At 41.0% G+C, this 26,359-nt stretch overlaps 1 protein-coding gene across 3 annotated transcripts in view; it reads left to right on the top strand.

Annotated features, from left to right (window-relative positions):
- LOC136882025 (oxysterol-binding protein-related protein 2) overlaps positions 1-26,359 on the top strand; it is a 495,565-nt gene that overhangs the window by 411,434 nt on the left and 57,772 nt on the right. For all 3 annotated transcript variants that reach the window (XM_068229471.1, XM_067154531.2, XM_067154530.2), the window contains 2 exons: positions 12,900-13,009; positions 23,866-24,024. In XM_068229471.1, coding sequence (XP_068085572.1) covers positions 12,900-13,009; positions 23,866-24,024 — 269 coding nt within the window. The remainder of the gene's footprint in view (positions 1-12,899; positions 13,010-23,865; positions 24,025-26,359) is intronic.

Here is a 26,359-nt window from a genome sequence, read left to right as displayed (position 1 = left end):
ATGGCAGTATCGATACGTAACAGTGTTGCCACCTTTTGCGCGGAATGTGTGTTATGGCGGGTGTTCGGTTTTCATTTGACTTCCCCTTACAGCGTGCTAGGTTGTGTAGGTCTCGAGCTGAGTGACAGTTCTGCGTACGTGAGAAGCAGCTCTTACGAGCGCTAGTCCGGACGTCATCAGAAAGGTGTACATTACACTCTCAGAACGACGGTACTCCGTACAATACACGTACATATTCTTTCATATCAGGACATGCAAAATTAAATGTGTTCATCACGGCGTTTGCATAAAATGAGCAAAACATGCTTTGTATCACCGTGTGCCAGGAAAATATAGTTACTTTAAAGGTTGCCATAAGCAATGAAGTACAAAATGAGACATGTATTTTTCTAGAAGCTTGACATGCTCACCTCCCCTATGAACGGTTATGAATTAAAAAGTTTCTCCAGTATGTTACTCCGGGCACGACTCGCGAAATCTGAATGCAAGATGATGGCAAAATGGAAAGACTGTGTCCTCTTCTACGTTCCGTCTTCTTAGAACTTCTCAGGCAAGTCGGAAGCTGAGAAGGACCGTTTACGGGGCTTTAAAATATCTTCTCTTGTTCAAACAGATGTCACTTTTCCACAGAGACTGATATTGACGGGTGCTAACTGAAGTCCACACATGGAATTTTTGGAATGGTAGCCAGGAAACAAGCCTTCTGCGCAATCAGCGCCATAGCTGGTTGGTCTAATGAGTAGCGAACGCAAAAGGAATAGACGAGAAGTGAAGGCTTGCTTTGAATCTGAACGAGTTTCTAAATCCTACGCACGTATGAGCATGAGAAAGGGGAATCGTCCGAGCAAATCTACTCGTTTTTTCGGCGGAAAGGGGGGGAGGGTACAGGGCACGAGGCCCGCTCTTCTCGCGATCGACTCTAATCTGCATCGCCTCCGATATGCCGTTAGTTCTAAGAAGAAAGAGACAGCAGAGAGGATTGGGAAGCGATTCTGTTCCCATGTCAGACATGCTGCCAGGCAGTTTGTGTTGGAAAGGTTGTGTTAAGGTGTGGTATTAAGGGTCAGAACAAAACCAGGTACACTGAAATAGAAATATGCCTACATGTAAAACCTGACTTATCGTAAATAGCACATGCAAGGATGTGACTCTGGAAAGGTCCAGGTGGTAGTGTTAGTTTGGAATAGGTATCATGTACAAGTCTATTCCTCGCCAGTCAAGTTATTCAGGGGATCAGTCCTTCTGGGCACTGTCGTGACTAGCGCGGGCCTTGCCGGTTGCCGAGGCAAGCGACAAGAGCCACTGGGACCTGTCACACCGCCCGATTCCCTGGGGGGTCCCTCGTACCCAATCTCCAATCCCTGAGAATGAGGCCAAGCTCGTCGAGGTGGGGACTTGTTGGATGGTTGCGCCACACGGCACCGGACCTCCTTCCTCTCTGTCAGGGCCATGCCCTGAAAATCGGGCAGTTGTGACAAGAGATCGGGTGGCCCCTCGCGCATTTGGCACACACCGGCGCCTCCCTGAGTGCTGCGCAGGCCATGTGGTGGTGATCACCCCCACAACGGTTGCACCGTACTTGGAGTCCACAGCTAACCTGACGGTGGCCCCACCTCAAACAGCGGAAACACTGCAAGGGCTGCTGATGGGGACGTTTCGGTCTCACCCGACTGCCGCTTCCCGTTGAGATCCTCCTTTGATTTAGCTCCTCACTCGACTTCCTGGCAGTAGTCCTGGGATGCGGCTTTGCAACCCTATCCTGATGGGCCGGCGTCAGAGCCGCTAGTGAGCTTAGGGTTTGAGGTTGTTTCGGCCTGCTAGGCTCATTGGATGGATGGGCCCAAACTCAGACTTACAGAGTTGTAAAATCAAGACGATCACTTCGCGCACAATTCAAAATGTTAATTTAATGTATAATCCGATATTAATAAAAAACAAAAGTTGAAATACCTCAGTGCGTTCGTTTAGCTCTTATGACTAAATCAACCAGTGCTAGTCTCGATCGCTATGTGTTGAAATCCGTATCTCCATGATTTTTTTTTTACATTTGTTTACATTTCGCGTGTGTTTCAGACAAAAATATTTTGCGTTCATATGCAGAATAATGTTCTTACTTACTACCTGTAGTGTCCCGTAAGCAGTTGTTTTGTTGACAACCGAAAACTGTGTTATATAATACTTATAAATAATAGTTGAAAACATTAAAACGAGAGATGTAAACATATTTTCGGCACTTCATTATCGATGTATCGTAAGTAATTAACAAATGTTAGTTAGAATAGCACACGTATCTCCCAGCTTGGTGGATCCCAAACATGACTCTTCCTTCGTCTTGGCTCAAACCCATTCCAAGCTCAGTCGACTCAATCTTGTCCAGCGCACTCGAGTCTATGAACAAACAGTGCGGTTAGAGCCGCGCAGCTGTGATCTTGCATTCGGGAGATAGTGGGTTCGAATCCCACTGTCGGCAGCCCTGAGCATGGTTTTCCGTGGTTTCCAATTTTCACACCAGGCAAATGCTGGGGCTGTACCTTAATTAAGGCCACCGTTGCTTCCTTCCCACTCCTAGGCCTGTCTATCCCATCGTCGCCATAAGACCTTTCTCTGTCGGTGCGACGTAAAGTAAATTGTCAAAAAAAAAAGTAGTACTCCATGTAGGCTGTCTGGACAAATTTTCGCGTTGAATTCTCCCGCAACTAGGCGGACAAAATGTCGTGATAGTGTGTCTGTATCCTCCTAGTTATTTTGGTCATTTTATTTTTTCACCCTTTCTCACCCCCTATGCTTAAGGGGGCTGAACTTGGAATTTCAAAAAAATCCAGAGTGCTACTATTCATCTCAGCGACCCCGAAAACTACGTCATCTGCTTCCTCCGATGGTGCGTGACAGTTGACAATGCAGATGTGCTTGGATGTGCTTGCAATACCATAGTGCAAACGCGATCATTTACTAACTGCAGAGATCACCTGATTATGGACAGCAAATCTTAACTCCGAACGTCTGGTCTGAACGTGATCCATTGCTGTTAGTGTGTGTACTAATATGTAAATATTCACGAATCCCTGGGGAATTCTTTCTTGTACTGCTGCCACGAGACACTTGCAACTGTCGCTCACTCTTTCCAACTGCATCGTTTCCAGAGTTGGGAAGTAATTGAGTACTGGTAATCGAATTGCGTGTAACAATTACATTCTTGGTAATGTTTTAGTTGTAATCGTTGCTTTTTTACAAAATATAATTTTTACTTGTAATTTACTTCTTGGAATAAAATTGTAATAATCGTTACATTCTAGTAATTGATCTACATCGCACGAAAGCAGAAACGGGGTAAAAAAGTATATTATGAAGAAGATAACTTTTTCAGTTCTGCTTCAGTAAAACCAGTAATTTCATCAGTCCTGGGTGAGGTACTTTGTTACCTCTCGAGTACTTCCAAAAACATTCCAATGCTGTTCTTAAAATGAAACACAGATATTCCTTCCCGTGCCCCTATACGGGAGGAGGTCTTTTCAGTAAATTAAAACATGTACTTTCCCCCCAAAGACGTCGAGGATTATCTATGAGAATTTTAAGAACCAATTAATTTATTTGCAAAGTAAATGGGAAAACAATTTCAAACACTAAAAGTCATTAAAAATGATGGAAACATATAATTTCGAAAATTCTAAGGTATCACGTTTAGATCACCGAGGCTTATCCTGTGCGGAATGGAGAGAGACCATCAAGATGACAGCGAATGTGTGCGCTGTTCGCTCCGTGCCGGGAAAGTCCCAGGACAATACCCTCTGTTGGTGTTGCCATAGTCAGCACGAAACTCTTGCCCATGTCCTGGATGCCTGTCCTCACTGGGAGGTATTGAGAAATTCCCGCCATCATACAATACGACACATGATCGCGACCTAGGTGAGGGATCACGGTTTCACGGGGCACGAAGAGGTCTCTGGCCTAGCTACCGATGGGAGTAATAGGCGTATTGACATGATATCCTTTCAACCAGGTAGTAAGCAAGGACTAATCATAGATCCCACAATACACTTGGAGTTGGCCAGGCCGAAGAAGTGGACGCCGAGAAGAAGTCGATTTACCCATCAAACCGTGAACTACTATAAAGACATATCACCTAGACAATATTTCCGTCCATGGACCCATGATTGGAGCTGGAGGCACAATCCCTAAATTTCTTGTACAGCTATGAGATTCTCTCGGTCTCAGCCGGACACGACTTCACGGCATCGCTATCGCCGCATACGAGGTTCAGTAAACATACTCCGCAATCATCTATATAACATTTGAAAAACCATACCTCATGCCACATTCCTGAACCTTGTGATGGTTATTTCTATTTGGCACACAAGCAAACTCACCAATAACTTTGAAGACAAAATACTGTGTTGTAGACATACTTTGTCCTTGTGGCAGCCTCCTCACTGGGGAAGTTTTATTAATAACTATTAAAAAAAAAAATCACACAAAATGAATATATTCCTTTTCCTTGCAAACTTTTATATTACTCCAGCCTCAAGTGGAAAAAAGCTATTTCCTTAAGACTATCGTTCTGTAGAGTAATTTTACCGACTACTTGTTGAAAAAGTAATTTGTAATCGTAATTGAGTTCACTGTTCACCAGAATCCCTTTCGCGTGGCTTCCAAGCCACGTTGGGATTGCGGGAAACGAACTTGCGGATAAAGCTGCAAACGAAGCGCTACTTTTACTTCCAAGACCTATTAATGTACCTGCTAAAGATATTTGTTCTCAGCTACGTCGAACAATCTTGGTGTCCTGGGAATCGGAGTGGCTACCTATCCGAACTCCCAACAAGCTGAGAGCAATTAAGAAGACAACCTCCGTGTGGCGGTCCCCTTTCCAGCCTTCACGGAGAGAGGCTGTAGTATTGTACAGGCTGAGGATAGGTCATGAACGATCTACGCACTCCTATCACCTAAAGAGGGAAAACCCGCAGGGGGACTTGTGGTACCGACTTCACCGTGGCCCACATCCTCACAGAGTGCGCCGATCTTCTTGGCCTAAGACGAAGCCTCGGCCTGCAGGAAACACTCGAACGCATACTAGCCGATGACGCGACTACTGTTGATCTCGTCATCCGCTTTATGTGCGACAGTGGATTAATGAAGGGTATATAAATTACAAGTGTACTGTTACTCGGGGAACGCACGTTCCCTTTTGATTCGTTATTAATTTTTCAGCCTAATTCAATAATTTTTTGTTTAATTTTGTACTGTGTTTCCAATTTCCTTCGTTGAATAAATTATTTTATTTTATTTCAAAGTTCTTTTCCACTAATTTGTTCAGAGAGGATGATTACGTAGTTGTACTTCATCTTAAAACAAAATACACCATCACCTCTCCTTCATGATTCATCGGGCGTTCCATGTTCCAGTCCGCATTCAGTCAGTCCATTAATCGAGCCCGTGTCGTCAATATTGCAATCAGCCCAGTCATTTCTCTTAACTTTTTCTCTGATGGGTATACAGTAATGTAAAGCTTTCAGGGTACCTGCCTACAGAGCTCTCTTCCAATGGTGGGACGGAAGGTATCTGAGGGTACTGAGCGATCTGGTATGTTATCGAAGTGTTCTTCAGGAGTAGGTCACCTTCCCCATAGCTGAGAGTCCTATCCACCCTCACCTCTGTCTGAGATCTATGCCCTATTCCGGTCTCCTGTGAATGTGAAAGTGGGTGAAGACGACGACATCTGCGAGTATTGTCTGACCAGTATATAATAGCTTGTAATTTGCAGGGACGATACAAGCCTCTGAGAGAAGTTACGCTCCTAGGGTTCAGCTGGGCACAAAGCCAAAGAGGACTTGGCTCAGAGCCAACATTGCTTCCCTTCTACCCCACTTTCATAACATGTGGATTTTCTGCCCTATTTATCGACGTGCTCCACTTTCTGGAGTCTCCAGACTTTCTGTCCCTTCCAGGTTCTCCTTTAATAAATCTGCTCCCTCACAATCCGCGTAGTTAACGTGTGCGGTTCGATGGCTGAGTAGTTAGCGTGCTAACCTTTGGTCCAAGAGCTGCCGGATTCAATCAATTAATCACTACTGATCTGCATTTAGGGCAGTCGCCCAGGTGGCTGATTCTCTATCTGTTGTTTTCCTAGCCTTCTTTTAAATGACTGCAAATAAATTGGAAATTTATTGAACTCCTCCTTGGTAAGTTATTCCAATCCCTAACTCTCCTTCCTATAAACGAATATTGGTCCCAATTTCTCCTCTTGAATTCCAGCTTTATCTTCATATTATGATCTTACCTACTTTTAAAGATACCACTCAAACTTATTAATCTACTGATGTCATTCCACGCCATCTCTCCGCTGATAGCTCGGAACATACCACTTAGTCGAGCAGCTCGTCTTCTTTCTCCCAAGTCTTCAGAGCCCAAACTTTGCAACATTTTTGTAACGCTACTATTTTGTCGGAAATCACCCAGAACAAATCGAGCTGCTTTTCTTTGGTTTTTTTCCAGTTCTTGAATCAAGTAATCCTGTTGAGGGTCCCATACACTGGAACCATACTCTAGTTGGGGTCTTACCAGAGACTTACATGCTCTCTCCTTTACATCCTTACTATAACCTCTGAATACCCTCATAACCATGTGCAGGGATCTGTATCATTTATTTATAATCATATTTATGTGATTACCCCAGTTAAGATCTTTCCTTATATTAAGACCTAGGTACTTACAATGATCCTCAAAAGGATCTTTCACCCCATCAATGCAGTACCTAATTAAAACTAAGGGGACTTTTCCTATTTGTGAAACTCACAACCTTTTAACCTCGTTTATCATCATACCATTGCCTGCTGTCCATCTCACAACATTGTCGAGGTCGTTTTGCAGTTGCTCACAATCTTGTAATTTATTTAGTACTCTGTACAGAATAACATCATCACTTCTTTACTCATAAAGGTCCGATAAAACTGCCGTGAGGAATTTCCCTTAATATATATATAAAATTCGCTGGGGCCACCAAGGACCACGTTAAGTCTTGTTGCATTTGACACTGAACTTGGCCTTCTTTAGAGCCCAAATTTCCCTCATTCTTTGTGAGTGGGCCTGCTTACGCTCCTCTGCTCGTCTCGGTTTAGCCCGTTCGTCAATATTTTCTTGCGGAGATATGTAGTATTTGCAGGTCTTCTTTGGTATTTATAAACCAGGGAATTGTGGTTTTGGGATTTGAATAAAAAAGTGAAAAATCTCTAACTTTCTTCCGTCCATCCTTTTCAGATGACCGTAAAATCGTGCCCGCCTTTTTCGGATTGTGTCGGTAATTTTCTCTGTTTTTCTGTAGACTTCTTCGTTGGATCTCTTTATGGATTCCATTTCTGTACTTTGACCCCAAGATTCCTCTCACAATTTTGCGCTCTTTTTTCTCCAGTTCTTCAAGGAGTCCTTTGTTGGCATTATTCGATTACTGGCCGGGTCGGGAATTTTAACCTTCATTGGTTAATTCCGATGGCTTGAGGGCTGTGTATGTATGTAGTATTCGACATTAGAATTAATTATACGTAGGGCCCCATCCTCACAGATGCGTAGATCGCTATATGGCGTCCTTTCGAAAGACTTGCGCCAGGCTTCTCCAGAGGCCCCAAAGTTTCATTATGTGTTATTGACCCCCGCCTCCGTAGTGTTATTACCTACCGCCCTTGGGGGCCCGGGTTCGATTCCCGGTACTGCCAGAAATGTAAGAATGGCATATTGATTTCATGCAAGAAATCAGTACAGCCCTCAGAACCACCCAGTACCTGCTTACACACTCTCTCTCTCATTCGTCACAACCATTAGACCGCGTTAACACATGCACACACCTGAAGAGTGAGGGGAGGTGGAGAAAACCATGAACGAAACACACGTGGAGGGGAAGATACTTGCTTCCCCGCCTGCCTACACGTCCCACTGGCCTGACAATGAAGGGAAGAACCACATGGCTCCTACGAGGCAACAGACGTAATGTGTATGTCAACTCATTGAGGGTAAAAATCCCCAGTTTCTTTGTAATTCTTGTGTGCGAAGTTTGGCTGTAATGTTAGCAGTCTCGACTATGATTTCATTATCAAACGGCATCGCGCTCAACCACTGTAAGAAAGAATGATTCTTATTTTCGTCAATATAGGTCCTGTTAAATATCACCACCACCACTACTACTACTACTACTACTACAAAAACCAAAGTAAAAATAACACGGCATTAAATAATTGATTATCAGAAACGCAAAGAAGTTTGGAAAACCGTTCCTATGAAGTTATTGTCACCGTTGATCAAACAATTAAATTGGGTGAGATTAAATCGTGCTCACTTCATCGTTAAATTACAGTTAATTGTTTTCCTTGATTGGGAAAAGCTGGTATAGTCAGAATGTTTAACCATAGAAACAGAAACATCTTAATCAGTTCCCGAAAAAAAAAATAATGGAGTTGGGAGTGGCCACGGTGTGCGCAACGTCGCAAGCCACACCTCCTGGAAGAACAACACATGTGACGTTGCCATGATTACTTCTCCTTCATCCTCAGGGTTGGCCAGAATCTTCGCCCAAACGTTACCGGTTTCTTTTTTCCAACCGGAATTCTTGTGATCGCGATTGCACGTGCAGTTCACCTCCACTGGGGGTGTGCCTGAATAGAGCTGCCCCACCTCGGTATGAGAACACGAGTTTGCATGTGTTATTGATTCATTCATTAGTTTGTTTGCTAAATTAAAGTTATGAAAACGCAGCGCCGGTCAGTTTGATCGATGCGTAGCTGTATCGGTCTTCCTAAAAACATTGTCGCAACAACCAGAGCCCATAGAACGCCAATTTGAGAGCTGGAACTAAGTCATTGATGTTTTCATTCACGAATTATTTTTCCACTTCTTACGAACGATACGCCTAGATATAATGGAGGCAGAGAATTTATCTACCGAGACAAAATTCTATTGACCCTCAAAGAAAGTTATCTGGGGGAAATCCACACGAGTGATAATGGTTTAAGAGCGCAGATGCGAACTGAACAACGCACAAAAATAAACCACTCAGGTAATGTCTGAAGAGCGAGTCTATATTTTCCGCTATGCTATGGTAACGGCACCTGAGCTGTGTCACTTCCTTCGTGATGTGCAGGCCGTACTGTAGGAAGAGCTCCAAGCTGATCAGCTGATCGATTAGGGCGGTTAAGTGAATGTTATGAATGGTACTTGTGAATGTAAAACATAGTAATTCAGAGCTTTCTTTGGATAACTGTGACCGATGAAAGACAGATTTTTGTGTTTAAGTATATTGCATGCCTGTAGGCTACTCTAAATTTAGCACATCAGAATTTTCATTAACAGCTCTTACTGAGATAATGAGACCTCGTAATTCTTTTCATGTGGTGAGTAACGTAAATTCAAGGAACGTAATTTTTCTCGTGGAATTTACTCGCGGAATAGTTACCGCATTTTAATGGAATATTATGTTACTAATTTAAATTGCCAGAAAGTTGTGCACATCACGACGAATATCCAACTATAAAAGTGACTATACACCAATATTCATTTCTTTCGAATGAGGGTAGGAGAAACTTATGGAAGATGAAAATCCTAACCGAAAACGTAACTATTACGAAGAATACAGGAGTATGTTTCACTCATTTTCCCCGAGCTTGAGGGTTAGTTATGCTTTGACTTTCTTATGTGGATTTATGGTAGTCCTGCGAAGGACGTCACGTATAATTGTCATGCTTAATTTATTCTTGCCAAAGGCGCTGCATGACAATTTTGCATAGGACCACTGTCGGAAATAATCCGCCTAGATGATCAAATCTTAATGTGAATTTAACAAGTCTTTAGTAATCGTGTTTGCATTCATTTGACGGGAAGTGGAGTCGCTGATGAAATGAAATGAATCTGTTGGAAGCTGCCAGTTTAAGCCTAAGATTTTCATGATATCGCTGTTGTCGTTTATAAGAGCATGCCGATTCTCCCTCAGATGATCAGGTATGGATTTTAATAGCGCCAGATTGTTAGAGCTCTATTTCCTTAACACAAACTCAATATGGCTGAGGAGGTCTTGGCGTTCTGAACGAATAGCTATAGCATCATCTAATGTGGTTGTTCCAGTTATGCAATTAGCTACGTAGAAGTCCTGTTCCACAATTCTGGCTGCTCTGGAAAAATTATATTCTTCATCCTTCGTGAGCTGCTTCAGGCAACTCGCCGCAAGGAACGGTGCGCGCCGTTCTGTACCTTGCTGTAGTCATGACATATGTTTGAAGATGTTTTCACGGATCCTTTCACCAAAATATATTGTGTAAGTGTTACTTTTCAGGATTTACTTATCTGGCGGTACATTTTTTCTATGACAGCTGAAATGACTATTTGATGAGTCCGAAATCTGATCACTGTGGACAGATCGTCCTGCATAGTGGAACCCACGAGGAGAATGCCATTTAGGCTGACAGTTATCGGTCTTTCCTGACACGTCGAACACGACACGAGTCTTGGTAGTCGTGCGGGATTGTTTATGAACACGCGTGATGCGGTATGAAATAGCAGTCATCCTGGATAGTGGAAGCTTCAAAGTCCAATTTGGTCTGGTTCCTGTGTACGGTAACTACTAATGTGGTCTGGACCACATGACTTCTTCGTATCCATCGACTTCAAGATGTTGCAGGCTTCCGATGTCAAAGTTACCACTGATAAGTTAATTTCACCGAACTGCTCGGTGTGTGAATTACAGGGAACGCTGAGTGAATGAAATTTTTGGGAAGTGTCAGCGAAATTATCCAGAATTTATTTCACTGAGCTAATTTCCTTGTCTTCACTAATCATCATAGAGGGTAGCTGCTTAGATTTTGATTTCTAATTTATACATTTCCAAAATATTTGCAGATGTCTGGTAATGTCTTCTCCGACAGATGCGACAGATTCCCTGTACTTTCTCCGCTGCATTTGTTTGTATTCCTTTCTTAGCGCCGCGAGCTCGATGTAATTTGAGGGAAATGAAGACCTCGCAGCTCGTATCCTTGCTCTTTCCTTTACCCGCGTTGTCTGTAAGTTCGGAATCATACCAAGAGGGAAGATGCCTAGTCTTCATTATGCGGGAAGGTACAGCGTCTTTAAGAGCACTGTGCAGTAAATCATAAAACAGATCAACTGCGGCATCAAGGGATGTACAGGATTCGAGCAAGTTCCACGGACAGCTGGATAAGTGATTTCTTAGGTGAGGAAAGTCTGCTTTTGTCCATAGTCGATGGTAAACGAGGGACACGGCAAACATGAAGTCAGAGTTCAAGGGCAGAATGATATGATGGTACCAACTGTTCTGTTGCTTGACACAGGGTATTATTAGTGAATTTTTCAGACACGAAAGTAAGGTCCGGGAAGTTATTCCCTTGTTGAAAAACCGCACACTGGGTGAAGGTTTAACTAATTAGTTATCTCTAAAAGAAAGCAGGCTTCCTCGTTGAGGATAGGATTAACAGATCCCTGATTATCTGAGGCCCAAGATAATTGGCCTATATTGAAATCACTGCACACGATACTAGTTCCATTTTCTTTTGCTACGCGATGGATTCGAACTAGGTTTCTCTGAAGTCTGTGCGCCATACTTTCACCTCGTCCGGGGGTAGGTAGCAGGAAATACAGTGGAGACTGTACTGTATTTGGTAGCAGCAGACTGTGTACAGAGCTCGTCCAGCGGGGCTTTCACAGCAACACATTCCCATTTTCTCTTTAAGTCGGGTCGTTGCAATGGCCCGTTGGCCGAGTCCACTGCTATTAAAACTCCACCTCCCTTGTTCTTATAAGTATGAACATTTTGCCTATCTTGGCGGAAAATAACATAATTAGGCCTATCATACAGTATTTCACTACTGTCGAATTAAGAATAAAGTCAGGATTCCGCTAGACACACACAGTCGTAATGCATGTCACTCACAGCGACATTAAAGTCCACGAGTGATTTCATCAGACTGCTGACATTCTGGTAGTAGATGCTGATTCTGGTATTTTCCTCCGGTCCTGGCGTCAGCTGGACATAACTGGCAAGTGCTAGCAGTAGGCCTATAATACTCAGCCTTAGGCTGGAGGAAGAAGTGTCGCTGGCCGAAGACCTGCGCTATACACAGTGACTGGACGCCATTCACTACTGCTTGCCGTTCAGACACAAGACGTGGCCGCTTATTTTCAGCTTGTTATTGGAGAGTGTATCTTCCCAACAAGTTATACCGCACTTAACATCAGAGTATATGCTAGTCGATTCACTTTCATTCACGTGATTGTGACGACGATAAAAACACTTGGACTGCAAGAAACTCGACTGTCAACTGGAACACACTTACTGCAAGCCTACAATCATCCGCCATCTTGGTTTGCAGGATGATAAACGAAAATGTTCGCCATAGTTTCGAGCGTAGGCAACGGTTTTGAGATTCAACTTTTTTGTTTGTTTTGTTTTTTCATTATGGATATGCATGATTGCATTGTCGTTCAATTTTCCTTGAGTCGTTGCACTGGGCAGGCGAAAAAAGGAACGTTCTCATGTACATGTAAAAGCGATCTTCAGCAAACTTAACTACCTCTGGAATCAATTACCGTTTATAAATTTTGGATGAATCTAATTAATAAAATAAAATAAAATATTCATATAACTAATTTGTTATTGAGAATGCAGTTCACAAAATTTCTTAGTGGGCTTCTCAGCTTGGTTAATGTACGGACAAAACTAACTTGGTTGGTATTGCTAGAGTTAAAGAACTATAACGAAATATTCCCCCTTTTTTCTTTTTTTTTTCCTTCTTTTTTTCCCTTCTGTTATTCTTTGACATCTTTCTTCTCCCTGTTGCGGGGTGTTCGAGCACCGTAACACCCCCAGAGTCGGCGCCCCTTTTGACGTAGATATTTTGCTCTGTGTGTTACAGTTTGTTGCTGCATTTGCTGTGAGCGCACTGGCCTCCAACTGGGAGCGGCTGGGTAAGCCGTTCAACCCTCTTCTAGGAGAAACCTACGAATTAGAGAGGGAGGAATTCAGGTAAGACACTGTAACATAGCTTTCTGGTTTGCTCAGTTGAATTGGGTGTAAAGCAGAAATTACATACAGGCATGGGAAAAAGTACACGTACACCTTAAACGTTAACAAATACAGGAGAGACAATGCGCGACACTCAGCGAGATATCGAGGGACAGCCATTAGAGCTCTCTCTAGCGGGTAGACCTGAGAACTACTGATTCTGTCATAACAGCACGTGTATTTGTGTGTGAAGTTTTTGGTGTTATTTATGCGCTTTCAGTAAGTTTACATAATTAATAGTAGCGTGTGTTATTCCTTGATATCTCCTCTCAACATGAGCGGAAAGGTATGTGCTGTGTTTGGCTGCAGTAACTATGAAGTACAGAAGAATGCGCGGTCTTTCTTTCGCTTCTCTCGTGACAAGAAAATGTAAGTAATATTGTGTTTGCATATATATTCTTCCAGTGACAAAGATATTTTATAGTACTTCATAATCTTCTGACCTGCTCGACCCATATTTTAACTGGCTTAAAATATACGCATATTTTATTGTATAAAGCAGCAGTTAACCTTCAATACCTATGTGTTGTTGTAGCTGTGATACGGTATGTGGGTTTTGAAATGTCACATAAGTGATTTGGATATGGTGTACAAGAAAGAAGGGACGTTACGCTTATATAAGAATTATAAGATCTGTTCAGATCATTTCCAGGCCAGCGACTTTAGAAATCCTCGACTATAGGCTACAGCCATGGGTATGTTACATTTTTACTCTAAATGTACGTAAATATTCCTCAAAGCATCACTATCGAATTTTCATACTTTTCTTTCTTTTATCCCTCTTCTCAGATTAAAGCCGGGATTTTATAGATTTTCTTTCTGTTAGTAGGTTTCATGTTAAGAGGAAAGTTGTCCATGTTAATTCATTGCATCATGTGTGTAAGGAATGTGCCGATATTTTTATTGACAAGTGTCTTAATATGATACAATGTTTTTTAAATGAGAAAAAAGAAAATCTAACCGTAAAAGTTCAGGCAGGAATGCTAAAGCAAAAAAAGTAATGCATAAATGAAAGATCAAGCCATTTCACAGCAGTCCATTTCACATCTTGTTTATATGTCTAATTTCACTCTTTAAATAATAACATTTTAAATAATTCTTCATCCATTTATCCAGAATTGCTTTAGCAACTTCTAAGTTAATATCTCAATAATACTTCCTTTCTAGACGTAATTTATTTAGCAATTTCCGTATATGCATTTCCATTGATATTTTAATTTAGCGCGACTTTTCAGGTCAAGTCACTAGGAGCGCCACCGTCGAATTGTCTCCCATTTTAACAAGGTTAAATCCGTAAGTGTCGCGTATTGTCTCTACTGTATTTGACGTTAAGCAATGTTGTCGTTTGTAGTTGACGCATTGCCCGTAGGCTGCTAGAAATTTCACTGCTTTTCTATATTTCGGTATTTCGCGAAACATGAACATGACTACGTACCGGAAATAACAATAGTACTTTAGAAATGTTTGTTTTAACAAACGTGTCATCCAATAATTTCGAATATAGATGCATAAAAAGTATTCGTACAGATGGCGTATCTCACATCGAAGTCCTTGATAACATCACTTGCAACGCAGGTAAGCAGTAAAGGTCACGTCTTGTACCAAGTCAGTTGTGCTTCAGTCGTTCTAAACAACAAGTGATACAGTGATACAGTCAATCAGTAAGATGGGCCGCAGAATGAAAGAAACAACAGAAGAAGAGAGAAGAGTTGTAATCCGGGCTCATAATTCCTGTAAATCGCTCTCGGAAATATCGGAACTTGTGAAGAGACCAAGATCTACAATTCAGGGAATTACTGGCAGGTATGGTGGGAGAAGATCTATCAAAAATGCACACAGATGTGGACGTCCATGCAATCTAGACGATCAAACTAAAAGACTAATCCTCAGGAAAGTTAAGAAAAATCCTAAAATCAGTGCTGAAAAACTGAGGTCTGAACTAGGAAATGATTTGAAACTTAATAGCTGTGCTTCCGCAATTCAAAGGTTTTTATATACAAATGGGTATCATTGTAGAAATGCCTGGCGAAAACTTTGAATTATCTCAGCAGATAGGAAGAAAAGATTACAATATGCTATAGACTAGAATTCTGGGATCGAGTTATATTTACGGATGAAAGTAAATTGACCGTTTTTCAATAATATGGCAAAAAGGTGTGGAGGAAAACGAACACAGAACTCGAAGAAACATCTGCTTCCTTCAGTGAAGCATGGTGGATGTTGTTTAATGGTTTGGGGGTGCATGAGCTCAGCTGAAGCAGGTTCCTTAGAATTCATAGATGGAAAGATGGACCGTAAATAGTATATTGAATTTTTGAAGAAACATCTAGCATCTAGTGCCGAAAAAAGTGGACTTCTGGGTAATAATGTACACATGCAGGATAATGATTCAAAGAATACGGCCCTTGATACACGATTGTGGATTTTATACAACACACCTAAAATATATGGTAAACCCACTCCCCCAAATTCCCGCATCTGAATCCGATTGAACATGTGTGGGTTTATCTTAAAATGAGACGGAGCAAAATAAATATTTCATCAAAGCCAGTTTTGAAAATAGCTCTTTTGGAAGAATGGGGTAAGGCTGAGTCCACCTTCACCTCCAAGCTAGTTCATTCAATGCCTAGGCGGCTTGACGCCATTGTAAAATCAAAAGGATTGCCAACGAAATACTAAATGTGCACTAAAATCAGTGCGGAATGAAAGTAAAACCGAACTGTACGAATACTTTTTATAAGTATGAAATCATGGTATTTTCATTTATGTATTAAGGACAGATATGTCTATCAATTGTATGTTTTATGGTGTACATATATTTATATACTGTACAGAAAGCTAATCTATTGATGTTATGCAACGTACACAAGTATTATTGTTTCAGTATTAAGTGTACGAATACTTTTTTACTGTGACTGTAAATCGTAGTTGATGTTATTTTGTGAACAGAATGTGGTAATGTTGGTCAACAGTCTTGTGAATATTATTTTATTCCCTACTTGTACAGAGTGCGCACGAAGTCCGTATACCCCTACTCATTTATTTATATTGTCATATACCCCTTGTTATCAACTTTGATTGTCCACAGCAGTTTGTGCCAAGATATTGAGAGAATGGCTGATGCAGGTGATTATACGATTGGGGAACGTTTGCTGGCCGCTGTGTAGATTCATGAGCGTAATAAAATTAGTGCCAACTCAATTAAAAAATGTGAAGAACGATTTCGTTGCGCGGTTTGTGAAAGTAGTACCGATAAAGACGTTGTTAGCCTTTTTAACGGGCATTGTTTGCGATTCGCTTAGAAGTGGAAGGCCATTCACCAGACTTGAACTTTGTGCTGAAGTAGAAAAATCTATCGAACAATCTGCAGTCAAATCCATACGGAAAGGTGCGTCAGAGTTGGGGATACCGCAGTCAAGCTTGAGGCAACACACAGCAGTGGATCTGAAAATGAGGTGTTGGCGTTCATTGAGTGTCATTGAATTAGCAGATGATTTGGAAAGATGTGTTGATGCTTGTGGTCAGGTGCTGCAACAATTCCAAGCAGTGGCTCTGAAGGCAGAAGTCATGTTCCCTGATGAATGTGCGATTTATTGCAGCTCCCGTAGTCGCAATGTTTACTTTTGAGGAAAAGAAAATCCACCTTTTTTTTTTCCTTTCCAAGAAGTCGAGTGAAACCTACCTCACGTCATGTTCTGGGCCGGAATGACACGAACGCATCTCTTTGGCCCATATTTTGTTAATCGTTCTGTTAATTAGAACAGTTACGTCCAGGTGATTAGTGACTGATTCATTCCGCAGCTGCAAAATGCAGGAATCTTAGACGTTGTTTGGTTTTAACACGATGGGGCGCCGGCTCACTTCGCAGTAACTGTTCGGCAACGTCTGAACGCAGCCTTTGGAAATCGCTGAATCGGTCGAGAATCGGACAATGACCCAGCTCCTCTTCCATGGCCACCAAGGATCCCTGATATGACACCCGATAAGGCACTCTGGAGTTACATCAAGGAACAGGTGAGGAAGCAGCTGTATGTTGGAATTGATCTAAAAATGCGGCACGCGGAGCTTTCCACACAGGGACCCCAAGGGTGTTGCTTTGTATTAGCATCAGAACATGGCGGCGTATTCAGCTGTGCAGAGGCCATGGAGGGACACATACGGATGTTTTAGATTCGTAAGATGCAAGTAGAAATAAATAATAAATAACTTACATAAAGAGTATATGTACTTTTATATCATGTCGGTTTGAATTTAATTTAATATAGGGGTATGCGGACCCAGTGCGCACTACGTATATCGAATACTGTTTCCAAATATGTGGAAAAGAAATGGGTAAATCCAGTGGTGGCGATAAGAATCCCGCAGACTCCGAGGGGCGGGGGGCCCCAGGGCTTGTGAGGGGCCCATTATTGTTTCTTACTTCAATTACTTTAATTAAATGAGGGGTGGCTTCTGTATTTAGAGAATTAGATATTAGATCAATAGATATAAGATCCATATTTTTGGTAAGTATGTTGGTAAAGTATGGATCTCTTATTGATGAAATTATTAGAATAAAGGTGATTGATAGTAGGATAATGACAAGAGTTTTTATAGAACAATCTGAATGATACTTCCTCTTTGCATACGCAATTTTACGATCCATTCCCAATAAATTAGGAGGGATAGCTGAAGAGTGATTTTTACATATTGACAAAGCTGCAGCACACAACACAGTATTATGTCTTACAGAGGGTTATTCCAAACTTAGGTCGTCTTAGTGCAGAGCTTGTTTCATCAATAGGAGTACGTTAGTTATTTCTGAAAGAATGTAGGTTTCCCAACTTGTTCCAATAATAACCATCCCTTGCTGCCACTCACAACAGTCAACAAGGATTTTGAAGAAATTAGTCAGTTCTGAGAACCCAGTAGTCAGCGAAGATGCGATAAGACATCCTCCTTATCTAAGCTCTAAACACTGTAGTGATTTTGAACCTGTTTATAACTCTCGGCAGCCAGTGTAGCTAAGTAGGCCTACGATGGACGGTTGAGTTGTAAATGATTTGGTCCTAGGAACGATATTATTTCTTAATATTGTGACGGTCAGCGCGTTTTGGTTACTATAATTGGAATATGCATTTCTTGTGTGTGTGTGTGTGTGTGTGTGTGTGTGTGTGTGTGTGTGTGTGTGTGTCATATAAGTGTACTATTTTAATTCCTTCGGATTTGAAAACGAAGTTACGTAATAATAATAATAATAATAATAATAATAATAATAATAATAATAATTGTACCGGGCGGTACACCTCCACGCCGCTAATTTAAAATGTGCGCCAGTTGAAACTCCTCTGCTGGAGGAAGTCTGAACTTTATTGACGGTATTAATCTTCAAGTTTCTCAGAAGATGTCACTACCTGGAAATTTTAGAGTTTGTGAACTGTGTCATTTTCGACGTATTTTTGTTTCGCTTGTAGAAATAAGTGTGAACTTTCTCTTCTAGAGGACACTACTGAAGATCAACAATACTGCACCCTAGTGCGGAGTGAAAGAACTGTTTTTTTTTTTTGGAGAAAATTTTATTTCAAAAGTTTGTTTCTTGTTAAATTTCTTTCTGTTATTGTTTAAGTTGGCTGTATACCCCTCTCTTTCCCCTTGTTTTGCATTTAACCAATCCCGAATTTCTGTTATTAATTTCTGACCAATCAGAGGTATCTTCCCCCAACTTGAATATGTTGCTTATCCTACCCAATAAAGAGTTTGTGGGAGGGTGTTTTCATTCCCCTAACGCCTCGAACCTTCCGCGAGAGGATATAAACTGCTGATTTTAGGGTCTCCGGGCCACTTCTGTTCCATCTTTCAGTGTGTAAAGTACATAGCAGGGGGCGGGAAGCGCCTCCTTCTTCGGCGACTGTCAACAACAAGGTAATGGCCGATTAATTACTTCTTTTCTTGCTTGCTCAGCAGTTTAACTCTCGGGGCGGGTCCGAAGTTTTTCCATCATGTAACCTTCCTTAAAATGTATCTATTCTATCTTTAAAAGGCATATCGGGATAGAGAGTGCTTAACCCGCTCGAGCTCCCAATCATATTGTTTTGAGGTGAACTTACTTCTCACAACCGATTCTTCCTTAACGTAATGTAAATTTGTTTCTTTCTTAAGTCACCTCTTTAGTATGGGATTAGCCCTTGCATTTGCGGCCTAGAGCCAAATTAGGTTTTAAAAACAAAGTGTATTAGGAGTGCAGATCGCCTCCTCTCAAATTGTTATTTTGGAGGTCATGTAATTACCCCTTTTCATTTAATAGACCTCAGTAGGTTGGGTATTTTACCCCTGTGTCTATGTCCAGTGAGGACAACTTGAAGGTGGAGTTTGGTGTGGCCTTTGAGAGGCTTAAAGTTGAGAGCATGTGGCTCTTTTTCGAAAATTGAGTCTTGGATGCCTCGTGGAGGCTTTTCGGTGTAATTTGGAGCAAGTGCTCCTGAGCATGAATGGGGTTTTCTGCCCCTCTGTTAATACTCATTTTGAAGTAAGGTTGGGCTGATTGCCCAAGCATTGTGAAGTCAGGGCTCGAAGCCCAAATTCTGTAAATATTGTAATTACCCTTTTGACTTGCTACTCTGTACCTGCAATGTCTGTTATTTCTTTATTTTAAAAAGAAAATATAACCTTGTTAAATTTTACATTAACTTTGATTCCGTAGTTTGAGACCCGTTCACGCCCGCACCTTCTTTCACCTCTACCTACCACTAAAACACGGTATCAATAATATAATAATAATAATACCGGGAGGTATATCCCAACGCCGCGCTTTTAAATCTAGCGCCTAAATGAACTCCTCTATTGGTGAAATAGTGAAATTGAAACTACACCAACTTAGAAATTTACTCAGAAGATGTCACCACTAAAATATGATGTAATTTTGTTATTGTGAAGTTTCCTGAACTGACTGTATTTCTACTAGTTTTGTTTGCTATCCATCAAGAAGTGTGGACATTCTTCCACAGATGTCGCTACTAAAAACTATGATCATGCACCCTGGTGCGAGGTATATGAACTTATTATTCAAAGAAGTTTTGTATTCATAATTTTTTTTACTGATGTTCATTTATTTTGGGGTTGGTAATATTTCCTTTTTATTTCCGCCAGTTTTGAATCTAGCCAATCCCTAATTTCTGTAATTAATTTTCTACCAATCACTGTGTTCTTTTTCTTCTTCGATTTTGAGTGTAACTTTTAAACTGACCAATAAACATGAGAGGGTGTGGCTAGTTTAATCTTGAATGATCTCGAACTTTCCCCGAGGGTTTATAAACTGCGGATTTTCTCGTGGTGGATGCAGAGTGGGTTGTTGTCCCATAAGCTCTGTACTCTGATCGGCCAACCGAGCAGAGGAGAGGTGGTCACGGCTCTACCGTGGCTCTACGCCTCTGCATTCGGGAGACCGGCCTGGGGCACAGTGCTGCATTTCTCGCCTGGCCTCGCCCGTCGGCTGTCCTGAGAATGGTTTTCCGTGGTTTTCCATTCTTCTGCACTAAGGCGAATGCCGGGACAGTTCGTAGTATATGCCACGGCCGCCTACCCCCTCACCTTCTCCGCACATCTCCTTCACCGTACTAAATCTCCCGGCCTGAGCGACGGCGTCACCGTCCAAGAGGCACGCCTCCCCCTTCAGGGGAGGAATGAAAACGAGAATAGTAGTAGTAGTCGTTTCTTGGCCAATTGATCGTCATCTTACTAAATGTGTGTGTGTGTGTGTGTGTGTGTGTGTGTGTGTGTGTGTCAAAGCAGGAGGCGGGCGCCCTCTTTCATCAGGCAGCAGTACATCGACAAGGTAAAGGCCACGAAACATCTTTATTTCTTGCTAGCTCCGCAGTTTAACCTGAGGGAAAGGTCCGAATCATTAACTATGTAACCTATTTTTCGTAAACATGTAACTTTCTGCCGGATAATGTAAAAATTTCATAAAATCTTTAACTGTAAATCGGGGATAGACGGTGATATACCCTCTCGAGCTCCCCTTCATATTAGTTTGAGGTGACTACGTTTTGTAACTGGTTTTCTTCCGTTCAGTAATGTTCTAAATTATTCTTATACGAGTCACCTCCATAGTTTGGGAATAGCCCCTGTTTCATCGGCCTAGTTCCCTTCAGGTTTTAAGTGTTCATATCTAGGAGTGCAAGTATTTGCCTCCATTCATTTAGCCGTTATTCTTGTTCCATGAAGGCCCAGTAGGTTGGGTATTAAATACCCCTGTATAATCCAAAGTTGTAAGTTGATATCGCCTTGAATAGGCTTGGAAAACTGAGAGCCTGTTAGCTCTTTTTCAAAGTTTTCGTAAGATTAATGAATGCCTCTTGAAGGCTAGATGTTGTAATTTTGGGAGCAAGTGCTCTTTGAATTAGGGGATTTCTGCCGTTGTACAATTTGTGCTCTTTTGTAAATTTGAGCTAGGAGCTCAGGAAAAGTAAAGTGAGGGCTTGAAGCCCACGATCTGTTTATATCACCAATCTTGTCTTTCCTAGACTTGTTTAATGATTGCTACTTGTACCTGTAAAATTGTAAAATTTTGTGTTTTGAAAATATAACCTTCAGTTTGTTTTAAATTCAATTCTTGACATTGTAGTTAGACCCATTCACCCCGGCACCTTCTTTCACCTCTGCGTTCCACAGATAGCCCAGAATAATAATAATAATATTAATAATAATAATAATCATAATAATAATAATAATAATAATAATAATAATAATAATCATAATCATAATAATAATAATAATAATAATAATCATAATAATAATATCGTTGCGTTGTTGTTCATTGTAATAATAAACAACCCCGTACTATGAGATAAACTTGTAATTTCTTTATCAGGAAATGAGGGGCCAATTTTCAGTTATTGCGGCTGGGCCCCGAGCTTCTTAGTGCCGCTACTGGGTGAATTGTCATTGGTTACGTTTAGGAGCTTTTATTGTGCCACAATTGGTATAATAATATCTTTGTTTAATTCAGAGTGTGACATCGGTGACATGTTGTTTCACTTTCAACTGTGACTGTTGATATTAGTGATATAGAAAATGTCCTACGATTTATGATGCATATATGAGCATGAGAAGTGGAGTGGCATGCAAAATGGGAAGTAGCTCTGATGACAAGGTTGTCCTAACTGTGTTTTGGGATGCTACAGGTGTTGTGTTCACTATTTTCTTCTTGAATGATGACAAACTGTCAATGCTTCATTCTACTGTGAACTCCTGGCAGGCTTAAACGAGGCTTCTCATTTCAAAGAGAGGGAAAATTTCAATACGTAGTGTTCTGCTTCTTCACAAGAATGCTAGGCCCTGCACTGTTGCTGCTGCTGCAAAAGTCAAACTTGAAGAAATGCACTGGACACCTTTGAGTTACTCTCCTTATAGTTCACCATTTTTACCACGTGACTACTATTTTGTTTGAACCCCTAAAAAAATTCAAAAAAATAAAAAGAATGTGGAAAGAACTTTTATAACGATGAAGATGTGCAAGACTTCCGAGTAATTGGCTGCTTACCACTCCAACATTTTTTATGAAAAAGGAATGAAGAAATTGCCATTGCAGTGGAAGAAATGTGTAGACATTAAAGTAGGCTATGTAGAAACTTAATTCTTTTGTCTGCTTTGATATACATTAACCTAGTGAAGGGTTTAACCCCGCCTGGTGGCCACGATCATTAACCTGTGGTTACCTGGTTCAAGTCCTATTTTTTGAAAAATATTCACATTTGGGATGTTGGCCAGCAGGCTAGGAGAGGTGGTGGTATACAGTACCTAATCACCAGATTGCGTGTCAGACATTTATGCAGTGTTCATATGGAGTGATTCGTCCATCAGATGGGGATGTAAAGCTTTGAGCACACCCCTTGGTGTTCTTCAACAGGAGTAGGCTGTGTGCCGTCACTAGGTTTTACCCTCTCCCTACCTCATTATCGTCGTCGTCCCTCATCCAGACTCGCAGGTCACCTATGGGCATCAAATAGAAAAACCAGCACCAGGAGAGCCAAACCTGTCCTCGGACACTCCTGACACTAAAAGCCATACGGTAGATAGATAGTGAAGGATTTAATCAAGTTTCATTCTTATTTGATCGACCCTCGTATTTTACAACTTCATTTTTAAAGACTTGTGAGATAGACATGATACAGGCATTTGGGCTTATGCCATGTCAAGAAAATAAAGTTAAATTTTTTACGTTTCACAGAGAACTATGCTCTGCGTCATCAGAAGAAAATTTTGACTGTCCATGAGAAAGGCTTCTTAAACGATAAATTTTTGAATTTAGACGTTAAAATAGAAGTGGATCTGTACCGTGTCTGGGAGGCCATATGGTGACAAATGAACGTACCATTTCCACTTCTAATTTAACGTTTAAATTCAAAAATTCATTGTTTAAGAATCCTTTCTTCTGGACAGTCAAGATTTTCTTCTGATAACGCAGAGCACAATTCTCTACGAAACGTAAAGAATTTCACCTTATTTTCTTGACATGGCATAAGCCCAAAAGCCTATATCATGTCTATAAGTACGGGCCATGAAAGCATCAATGACGACTTGTGAGATGTTGGTTATGGTGATCATTGCACTTATTTTCTCCTATGAGAGTTATCAACCTAAATGTGTTATATAAAAATATAAATAATGTTCTTTTATTTATATTTAGTTGCTTGAGCATGTAGATTTATTTTTAAACTTGGAGACCACGTCATCTTCGAGCCTAGTCAAACTGCATTGTTATTCCTAGGTACCATGTTGAGCATAATTTTTTTACTCTTGCTGGGTGAAATAATGAGATCTGTGTTGTGTGTTTCTAGGGTGGTGTGTGAACAAGTGAGTCACCATCCCCCTGTGTCTGCCTTCCATGCTGAAGGCAAGGACTTCATCTTCCATGGCTCCATTCATCCCAAACTGAAGTTCTGGGGTAAGAGTGTAGAGATTCAACCCAAAGGGGTTGTCACTGTGGAGTTGCCCAGGTGAGACCATTTATTCTCTATGTACAATCTATATATTAAAAAAATTTATGAAAAATAAAGTCAGTCAGTCTGGCCATTCCATCCGGTCGATTTCCTTCATTTCTTTAAAAGTGAAAGGTATTCATGCACAGATTTGTCATCAGGTACTATAAATCAATTACCTTACGCCTTCCTCAAATTATTTTATTTTTTCAATTTTTTTGTCTCTTTGAAGCAATCATATCTTTCGTTCTAATTGAGGTACGCAGTTCGTTTCAGTCTAAAAATACTCAGTGAATCAAGCGCTTTCTTTTGAGGTAATAACTACTTAAATTGGTATATTCTGAGAAAAGTTATGAGTACATTTGTCACCATGACGATCTTTGAAGGACTTTTTAACAGTTCGGCACGTAGTGTTGTTCCAAGGAACATTTAAATCAATTTCTTTGTGTGATGTATTTTCAAGTGTTTTGTTGACATAATATTACATTCTATTACCACAGCCGATCATGTGATTTATTTCATTAACTCGAAACTTTGCAAATACATCCGTGAGGATAGTAACGAACAACACCATACTTTGTACATTGCGGGCAAAGCCAGCGGGAAACTGCTAGTTTAGTATGATATTGTTGTGTAGGTGATGGACATGTTGAACATTCTTCTAATGTCATGATGATCAGTAGTAGTTTCCTGGTGATGGGTTTGTTGTTGTTGTTATCAGTCCTTGGACTGGTGTGATGTAGTTCTCCAATCCATCTTACGTGAACAAAGCAGATGGGATAGTCCCATTTATGGACATTCTGTCTTACTGTTTCCTCCCCAAAAAGCTCTTGGGAGATACTTCAATGCCCCACTTTCAGTTAAGGTGTAGATTTTATTCTCAGTTGTAGAGATCTGTTCTCCAAATACCACAGTGCTAATAACAGATGAAAAAATGAATTAGTTATTTTTGGTTCTTGATTCTTGTACAATTTAGTCGTGTAATTGCATCTTCAGTTTTGTTGTGTAGGAACATGTATGAACATTGTAATGTTAACTAATGCATAGAAACCATAGAAAAACGTATGCTATTTCCATTGTTCAATTTTATGATCCCTACATTGACGACGAAGTGAAACTGCTAGAACTTTAGTCTCAACCTGGTGAAACATTGTTGGGAATATGTTTCAATTTCATGAATTATGAACATTTTCTTCACAGCTGTTGCATAATGCCAAGTAAGAGTATCAACCAAGTGGATAAAACAATAATACTATTGTTAATTTGTATTAATAATATACAGTTAAGGCCTCTGTGGTGTAGTGGTTAGCGTGATTAGCTGCCACCCTCGGAGGCCCGGGCTCTATTCCCGGCTCTGGCACGAAATTTGAAAAGTGGCACGAGGGCTGGAACGGGGTCCACTCAGCCTCGGGAGGTCAACTGAGTAGAGGTGGGTTCGATTCCCACCTCAGCCATCCTGGAAATGGTTTTCCGTGGTTCTCCACTTCTCCTCCAGGCAAATGCCGGGATGGTACCTAACTTAAGGCCACAGCCGCTTCCTTCGCTCTTCCTTGCCTAGCCTTTCCAATCTTCCCATCCCCCACCAAGGCCCCTGGCCACCTGGGCGAGTTACTGGTCATTTTCCCCAGTTGTATTCCCTGACCCCATGTCTCATGCTCCAGGACACTGCCCTTGAGGTGGTAGAGATGGGATCCCTCGCTGAGTCCGAGGGAATAACCAACCTTGGAGTGTAAGGAGATTAAGAAAGAAAAATATACAATTAAGTGATTTGTACTGAAATTTAACCTTTCAAATTTAAAACCTTTAAAAAATTTCACCATCCCACTTTATAGCTCCAAAAGCCGAGCCCCTCCAAAACTGGTCAGCTTACTCTTATCTCACCCAATTTTCCATAGATGATAACTGCTGAAAAAAAAACAAAAAAAAAAACAAAAAAAAAAACAAAAAAAAAAGCAAGAGAATAGGGGCTTGTGAATTGTGGTGCTGGAGAATATTTCTTAAACCTTCGCAGGTAGTGGTAATAGAAAAATAAAGAATGCATACAAAATTTTGGAAAATTTACTGAAACCATGAAGATATACCCAAATTAACTACATACCTTGTTTAAGAGTGGAAACCCAACTTTGAAGTGGTCTGAAGACAAAATAAATATAGTCTTAATCATTTTTTCACTGGAGAATGGCACAAGGGACACTCTGATAGGATCGGACAGTGGTTTACTTTAAGTTCACGAGTCCTCTGTATGGCTACCCATTAGCCTCATTTCCTGATATGGCATCAAGGATGAGGCAAGATGAATCTATACGGCATGTTTGAACGGCCGGATGCTCTTCCTGATGTCGACCTCAGTTGA

Source organism: Anabrus simplex, chromosome 10 (assembly GCF_040414725.1).
Source record: "Anabrus simplex isolate iqAnaSimp1 chromosome 10, ASM4041472v1, whole genome shotgun sequence".
NCBI lineage: Eukaryota > Metazoa > Arthropoda > Insecta > Orthoptera > Tettigoniidae > Anabrus > Anabrus simplex.
Note: the sequence above shows the minus strand (reverse complement) of the source record. Positions and strands in the feature narration are given on the sequence as shown.